Source organism: Charadrius vociferus, unplaced genomic scaffold (assembly GCF_000708025.1).
Source record: "Charadrius vociferus isolate BGI_N301 unplaced genomic scaffold, ASM70802v2 scaffold282, whole genome shotgun sequence".
Taxonomy (NCBI): Eukaryota; Metazoa; Chordata; class Aves; order Charadriiformes; family Charadriidae; genus Charadrius; species Charadrius vociferus.
The window spans coordinates 6,880,825-6,889,865 of NW_009647731.1; the positions used below are offsets into that span (position 1 = coordinate 6,880,825).

The 9,041-nt window shown below is 40.5% G+C and overlaps 1 protein-coding gene across 1 annotated transcript in view; it reads right to left on the reverse strand.

The window, feature by feature from the left end:
- Positions 1-9,041, reverse strand: part of ABLIM1 (actin binding LIM protein 1) — a 141,442-nt gene that overhangs the window by 47,640 nt on the left and 84,761 nt on the right. Inside the window, exon 8 of the mRNA XM_009881639.1 lies at positions 3,329-3,416. Coding sequence (XP_009879941.1) covers positions 3,329-3,416 — 88 coding nt within the window. The remainder of the gene's footprint in view (positions 1-3,328; positions 3,417-9,041) is intronic.

Sequence of the window (9,041 nt, forward strand, 5' to 3'; positions counted from 1 at the left end):
TCATCAGGAGACTGGAGAGAATGCTGTGACTCTGGATCAGGGGTCCGAGATGTTTGGCTTTCAGTCTAAGCCGAGGAAGAAGAAACTGTGCATTTGGCAGGGGGACACGATCAGACAACAGGGAGAAGCGTACCAACAGCCTTCTCTGTAAACAAACAGCAGCCTCAGAGCCAGGACCCCACAGAGCCTGTGAGATGATGGAGAGGAGCATGCCCTGTGCATTTGCTTAGGAGGTCAGACACATCCAAGCACTCAGGACAAGGGGCGTTATGCTATAAGGCTGATGAACTAAGACGCAGGAGGTTTAGGTTCAATTCTCAAGTTCAGCCGTGAGCTTCCTGTGTGACCCTGGGAAAAATGCTCTCTGTCCCTCTGTCCCTTAGTTCTTTTCTATTAAACCACCCCACCATCAAGCAAAAAGCCGTCACTGCATTTTCGGGCAGTATTTAGCACTAAGTGGCACAATTTTAGGGATGACCCAGGAGAATGCCGGAGCTGCTGAAAGTGAGCAAGAAATGCAAGGGAGTCTGAATGTCAATTTCACGGTGAAACTTAGCTAGGGGTTGTGAAGTTGTTGGTTTTTTTTTTTCTCCACAAAATGATAAGAGGTTTGAAGTATGTGAAATGTAAAAACCCAAATCAGATAGAGCAGGCTTAAGAAGTTAAATGTAAATATTTTTCATGATCTTGAACTCTGAGCCACCTACACATTGTAGATTTTCTTCATCCAAACATGTCAAACTCTTTTGAAATGCTTGGAACAGTGCAAATTCTCAAGCTACATTGCCGCTCATTTTCCTAACGGAAATAGTTAGCAAATTGTGGTTATTCCCATTCCTAACATATGTTTGTTTGCTCACTTGGCAGACACCAACCAACATGTTCATTTATTCAGTCTTTTACTTTGCACATACCATTGTTTCAACATACAGCTCTCTCAAAATCAACAACTCAGGCTGAATAAGGCTGAAAGCCTGTGTGAGAATCAAGTGAAGCATCCCTCTAAATGTTGAGGAACATCCTAGCTCAGCAACAGTCTTCTGGGGCAGTCCATATAGTAATATACTACTAGGAAGTGAGTGGGAAAGAAAGTTTCTGATGCTGCTTCCTCTTCATTTTCCTGTGTTGGAGCAAGGCAAAGCCAGAGTGCTTCTGCTAGCATTATTCAAACCATCCTTAACACAGAAAGGTCCCAAATAGACAGCTTTTTTTTCCATATTCTCCTTTTGCAGGTTTCCCATACATTTCTCATACAAGTAGCTACCACAAGCCTGCCATGTTCCTCTGTTATACAACGCAATACCAACACAGTACTTTTAGTACTCCACAGTCCTGCGGAGAGGACAATTAGAAGTGTGATCGAAGCTGTGTATTTTCACATTTTTTATCAATAATGTGATTTTGGTTCTAGCTTGTGGTGTTGTACTTTTATTTCAGAGAAATGCTTAGAATGCTGTTATTCTGCACCCTAGGGTAAACGATTTGGATGGAGTCAGGATATACATTTCAGCTGAGAGCTTTGCACAGGAAAGGCTTTTAGGTCCCTTACACTTACAAGCATGCTGAATTCAGCAAGGAAAGCTTTGGCAGGACAATCTGGAGCACACTCAGCAATAACATTATTTAGTCAGAGAACAGCTTGTGAACAATAAAGCGATGCAACTTGGGCTGCTCCTCCTCTGAGCACGAAGAACATTAATTCACAACCACAGAAAGGGAGATACAGCCAAGAAGAGAATGACGGCAGATCAAGGAGCCAGGTGTGCCTCCTCTCCTCTTTCATATTACCTGAACTTGGCCAGGAGAAAATCTAGCCTTGTTTAAGTAGAAGCAATGCTTTCTGTCTTATTTGGATCTGCAGAAATTTACACCACAGCCTGCCCAATCAAGGTGAACTCCAACTCTCTGCTAGACTGGTGCAAATGGCATCAGTTGCAAACAGCTGTTATTAATAACAGTAAAGAATGAACTGATGCTCACCTTGAACTCTGGCTGTACTTAATCATACTATGATGTGAGGAAACTAAGAATATTACCGGTTATCAGATGCTGTAACTGCTGCTTTCAAATTAGTCTTTACAATCTGCCATCAGAAAGCAGTACTTCCTACCCAGCCCTCTTTTAGCCTCTCCTTGCTCTTGCAACGCAGAGCTGCTGCACAACTTGACAACCAGTTCTGTGCACAGCTGGAATAAGACGACTAAGGTATAAGGTCAGTGAGAGATGAGAGAAACGGGCTGGTAAGGAAAGATAAACTACAAAACAACACAAGGTAGCTTCAAAGGAATTCCTGAACAATATTCTCTTATTTTGGAATTCCTCCAGAAGGAATGTCTCCTCAGGATTTCAAGAGAGGGCTGTGACCACACGTTCAAAATTTTTTTCCTCTTCTTTTACAGTCCTTTCAGGTATATCAAGCAAGTTTTCTAACATAAGCACAAAATACAAAATCTCAATATGTATCTGCCTTTTTCACTCTGATTTCTGGCTTGCACAAACATGTATTATACATCTTTCTACCAACATTAATTAATACTACAGCAACTAATACAAATAACTGTAGCTTAATAGCTAACGTGCTACCTTCTGGGAGAGTAGGTAGAATTCAGATCAAGGACACTTTTTAATCGAAGAAAAGAGCACGTTCTTTTTTATGTGAAAAGACCATGAAAAAAAATGTGCCAGGCAATACATGGGAGTGTAAGACTGTTAATAAGAAAGAGGAGATGAACATGAACATACAAGAAAGAAGTGACTGTAGAAAGACATAAAAATAAAGGGAATAAAAAGAGAGATGTGACTAGACAAAAGGGAAATAGGCAAGGCAAGCAAACAGGATTAAGAATTGGAGGAGGCAATGTCTCAATGCGCATGGGGAATGAGATCTACATGACTCAAAACAAGCTCGCTGGAAGTTTTTCCATTGCCTTTTACAGTTTGGAGTGTGGTCCAGAAGAGCAGAGAAGCTGATCAGCAGAATTCAGGGGAAACCCTCTTTGTCTGGTATCTCATATACCAGTCTGTGTGCTAAGCTATCTGTGAGATGCCAAATTCAGAGACAGCCTAATAAATTTCATTTTTGCTACAACGCTTTTGAAAACACAGCCTGCCTCAGCTATGCTGCAGAGTCACTGCAAAGCCACCATTATGACCACATACTAGGGTGAAAGGGTTTCAAGTGAAAAGGTACGAGGACACTGTAATGAAGACAGGATGGCTAAAGTCCTCCTTGCCCATATTACATGGAGATGGTTTATAAACTCCTGAGGTCTGTAATAGAAAAATGACAAAGTCTGATTTTCATATTTTGGAATGGAGACATCCTTACCTTGCAGATACATTTCTTCTCCTTCTGTGAACATTTGGTTGCACCTGCTGCATCGTGCACAGCTTGGATGATAATGCTTGTCACCTGCCTGAACAAAAAGAAAAAAAGGGAAATGAGGTATGAATGCATTGCATTGCTCTGAGAGCACTCATCGTTTGCTGACAGACCACTGCCATTTTTCATTTAGTTCACCTGTTAGGATACAACATTGCCTTCGTGATGTGACAATAGCTGTGAGAATCTAAGATCTGCCATACAGCTTCAGTTCAGAGGTCTATCTAGTTCAGTATTCTGCCCTCAACAGAGGCCAGCAGTGACTACTTGGGGTAAAAGGCTGTAAGGAACAAGACAATACAGAACAGCCTTTCTTCATAGCTATTCATAGAGACAGTGGTGTTTGTAGACATGACTATTAATCTTCCATTATCACTAAGAACAATTCCTGTCCAGGAATTTGAGCAATATGAGGCCAGAGAAGAGGACTCGGTGTGCTGTTAGTTTAGCCATATGCTCACTCGTCAGTTGTAAAAAACCTGCACTTCCCTTACTCAGATAATGCCTTTGCTGTTGATTCCTGCTCCTTAGAGGGCAGAATCCACCAAACAGGCAGCCTCTTTTTGCACAGTAGATTTAGACTTCTCAGGCAAAAAAAGGGGCTCCGGTACAAGGGAGAATGAAAGGTCACTACAAGATGTGCCTATTCAAGGAAGAAAAGCTAATGAGGGAGGAAACAGAATTGATGCTTGACTTGCAACAACAAAACCAATATTGAACTGAGAAGGAAAAAACACAGTTAATGCTCACTGTCTTTCTATCATTTTCATTATTGGCCGTCCTCTTCGCCTCTGACTCTCTCTAGGAATTATTTAACCCCTGAGTTGTCCCATCAGTTCCATTCAAGACTGAAATTTAAGAAAAAGAATACGAAGAAACTCTGAATGTATGTGAAATGTAACACTGGCATCAAACCACAGCTATTCTGACCTTGAAAGCAGATGTGCAAAGAACAGCTGCTTGTATATATATGCAGCTTAGGGCTGTGAATATTGAACAGGGTTCAAAGGTAGATCTCAAATTCAGACCGCTCAGCACCCAGCAGAAGCCAACATCCTTTTCTGCACTTTCTGCCTCATGCAAACAATATCGTACATACAGAGGAACAGCAATTTTATCTGTGTTCGGTAAAAAAAAAAACAACCAACTTTTGAGCCTTCCTAAAGTTCTTCAGCAGCGTGGCGCCCACAGAGCTGCTTGTCACAAGTGATTTCAGACGTATTTGATTTAAAGATGATGGCAATCCTGATGTCCTGGGAACCGCTCCCAGTTAATGAGATATAAAAAATTCCTAAGAAGGCTGAATCACTGCCAGAAAGGACCTTCTCCAAACAGGAAGACAATAATTGAAAAATAGATTTGAAATAATAAAACAGGCGTCTTTTCTGGGCTCTGCCTGTCTCATCCATCTAAAGAATAGCTCTGCGGCATAACACTGCTGCTGCTTAACAGAGCTCAAATTTTCAGCAGGCACATGGATTTTTCTGAAATAAGATTCATGGCTTTTCAAAAGGTATTCAGGAGGGTAGCTAAGTAACTACATAGTCTGAATTGGAAAGAGTAAAGAGCCTGTTATATTATTATTAATTAACCTCTGAGCTATCCCATCTGAGGCGGGATTGTGTCCTGTGAGATGCTTACCCAATTCCCAGGACTGAAACCTTTGTATGTAAGTATTGTCAGATGAAGTAGGTTTTATAGAGAAATAAATCCTGACCAAGCACCCTGATGCTCACCTAAGGCAATGTACTTTTAAAAAGGGTAGTTAGGATCCAGCAGAGATATCTATATTGTGACAGGACCATGGTATGTGGACAAACAAAATCACGCACTCACACCTGTACAGTTTCAGCTTCTTGTTTTCCAGTCTGAGCTTTGAGGTGCAGTGGCTTTGTTTTAGGTTTTTTTTTTGAGGTTTTTATTTGTTTAGGAACAAGAAAGATATACTGCACCTGTTTTAATCAAATGCTGCATTTCATTGTCATAAGCAAAAGGTGCCAATCCTTTGGGTTTTGTGTAGCTTCTCTGGCAGTCCTACCCCAGGCTTCTGAGTTTCCTGTTCCTTGTTCTTCAGTTAATTCAGGATAACTTTGGTCAGTTACTTTTACTAGCTTGATCCTAAAAGGGTATGTATCTAGTCCATCTAATGCTAATATTAACGAATCTTTTACTTGTTGTTATCATCTGATAAGTATTCCACTTATTTTTCTCCTCATCACAAAGTTTTTCTTGATGATCCTTTAGAAATGAGTGCCTGGATTCAAGTACTTAGCTGCTAATTGCTATAAGCAGTTTGCATGTTTTTAAAAGCCAGGCTATTTATAGGAGAAACAAATCCAGAATTCATTATGTGTTATGTGTAGAACTGTGGCCTCTCTGAAGATTTCTTCCTGGACAAACCTCTGGTACACTACTGTCAAGAGAATATAGTTTAAATGATGCACACGTGTCTCTTCAAAACAGCCACAGAGACCGATTTCAAGCTTATCAGACCCTTCCCCAAGGCTGAAACGACTGGCCAAATTTTAGCCTAGTGTGAGTGGTGATGAATGAACGCCACTCCCCAGATAACAGAAGCTTGCTAAGTCGAAGTGCTAATACATTCTGCACTGCAGAGGTTTTGGAAGAGTTACATACCACAGCAGTTGCAGTTGTTGGTGAACACCTCCAAACCAGTTTCATGCATTTTGTGCTTCAGTAATGTTTCTACATTGTAATGTAATGCGGAAACAGTAATGTTTACAACTCAGGAGTGGCAGCCTTTCTTCAGTGGCTATCCACTGGTAAACAATCTGCATCTCAACTAACACAGGGCTTATCTTGCCCTGCCTGACTTGCTGTGATCATCTGAGAAAACTGGTTGCTAAAAATCAGTCATTTATAATGTATTAGGAAAATGTTTTGGATCTACAAGGGGATGAAACATTCACGCTTTTTAGACATCTGCTCTTGCCCAGCTCTCAGGCTACTAAAGCCTCGTTCAGTATGTCCAATGTGCAGCTTCCTGTAATCTTATGCTACTGTGCTGTGGACTGTAAGGTTTGTATCTCAATCCTGTTGGCATTAACAAGTAACATTAATTTAGTGCACATTTGGCCTGAACATTCTCCAGCCACGGTGCAAGAGGGTTAAAGCCACTTGCCTTCTCACTATGCCTAGCTCTCTGTACATCTTCTCAAGTTCACTTCATGTACAGAAATCCTTCACAGTTAGCTTTGCTACACAGGGACTTCTCAAGTGTCATCTTGCCCCCTGCCAGCAGTAACAAGTCACTTTCTTGTTCAAAATACTGCTATGCAGGTTTTGATCTATCATATTGGTTATGATCCCTTTCAAATTATTTCAGCTTTGGTTGAGGTCTTTAGGACAATCCAAACCATCAAGTGTACACTATGACCCATACCTTAGAGGACTGCCCCTAAACTAAGTTTGAGTAAGCTGAATTAATTGCTATAAATAGCCTGGGTTTGCTTAGCTAGAAGTGCTCAAACATACCAAAATAATATTGAACATTAGTACTCTTACACTGCATACAAATTCTTAAATGGAATTGAAACAATAGACAGCAATTTCTTGTCAAATGAAATATTAAACCTACGTGTTGCTGTCACTGCCTATAAATTCTCTGTTAAACCAACTGGCACTCGCATTTGCAGTAGAAGCAAAGAACATCAGTTATCAATTTATAGCAATATACAATCTCTTCTGACTTTCCTATTTGTCTTCTACTCACATTGACAAATCTAAAATAGGTTCCCAGATTACATCCCATTTGAACACAGTAGACAGAAAAATTTAGATTAAAAAAAAAAGTAGTAGTATATACTCATTTATGAAATACTTCCAGAGCCTTAGAATTGCAGAATGAAGGAACAGTGGCCAAAGGTATATTATGTGCTATTATAAATGTAAATATATGGATGTTAAGCTTGTGTAGCTTTCCATGGTTCTGCAAGTCTCACTGATTCACACTTGACCAGCGAGTTATGCATTCTAATTCTTTTCTATATGCTACTAAATATATATACTGTACACAATATGTATATTATATGCATATTCACGTACACAAAATAGGTTTTAACATTATTTTAGATAGTATTAGGGTTCTAGTTATTCTGGAAATTTCAAGACTTCTACTGGAATCAAGTCTTTAGCAACACTGAGCTTCCATTTCCCAATCTACAAAGAAGATTAAATAACATTTAATGTCCTTCACAAAATATTTTGGAGAAACACTACCAAGGAAAACCATTAAAGAAATGTATTCCTCAGAACCAGTCTTGAGAATAAAACCATGTAATTGCCTCTCCTCTAAGGCTTACGAATGATGGTTGGAAGCTCAGTAACCAGGATTCATGGATGACGGGCTACATCAGGGAGCTGGCTGTGTATATTCTGCAGAGCACATGTCCCAAGTAACATAAGCAAAAGTACGAGCTCTATTATGTATTATAACAACACCAAGAATACAATAATAGTTGATAATGAGAGACCAAATTTTTCATAGGCCACCTTTTCAGCCTCAGCAGCTATCAATTTTCAGCCTTCATCCAGCATGCTATTCTCTTAAATGACTTCAACTTGGACATACAACTCCTCCTCAGCTGATTAAACCAATCTGCAATGTCATCCTAAAAGCCAATGTATACTGTTTACAAAGGGCTTTAAAAGCTCCCCCTAATGGGGGGTAACAACCCTGTACAATTGTCCAGAATGAGAAAGGTCACAGAACAAAGCCATGGCATTACACGCTGCGTGTATCAAGTTTAAAGAGACCTCTGGCAGTTTCAAAGGTAAACTAAAAGGCTGGGAGGTAGGGAGGTATTTGAGGCATCGGTTAAACAGAATGCACTGAGCTCCTGCACAATCCCTTCTCACACCGCTGACGCTCCAGCCTCTTCATAATGTGCACAACACTCATTTGCCTTCACTTTATCAAGATGCCTTTGGGGACCTCCTGAAGCCAAAACTACTGTTAACTCATAGCTGTCAAGGAAGGCAATGGTGGGTATCGCAAGAACGACTGCAACCCATGAGCTACAAATACAGCTGGTTGCAAGCTGATACAACATGCCCCAGAAACCCAGCACAAAGAGTACCTGTGTTAAGCACACATACAGCTTTAACCCCATGGTAATAATACTTCAAAAGCCAAGGACTCTATTTTCCGAGTCCACCCCCCCCCCTGTCCCCACTTCCCACAAGACTAACTTTTATTCTCTGAGTGCTTGTAGAGCTCTAGTCTGATTAAATAAATGTTTTCCTCTCTGGTGAACATTGGAGCTTAAGATTTCCTATTACTCATGCCTTCAGTTCTGTCCTTCCTTCCAGAACAACAGTGAACAAGAGCCAGAGAGAACAATAACAAGAATCCCGCTAGGAGAGCTCACATGCCAGTGGGTCTGGTAGAGGAAGAACTAATTACCAACAGATATTTTCTGCGAGCCAAAGGACACAATTAAGTGCATATTTGTTGCGTTACATTTGCACAGCTGCACTCACTCACTTTCCATTCAAAGATATCTTAGCAGTCACCTGACACATGGCTATTAAACATGTAGAAAGCTTTACTTGTCTCATACTATTTAAATACCACAAAACCTGCTATGTAGTTGAAAGAGTACATTTAAGAGTAAAAGCGCCCCCCCCCCCACTCACT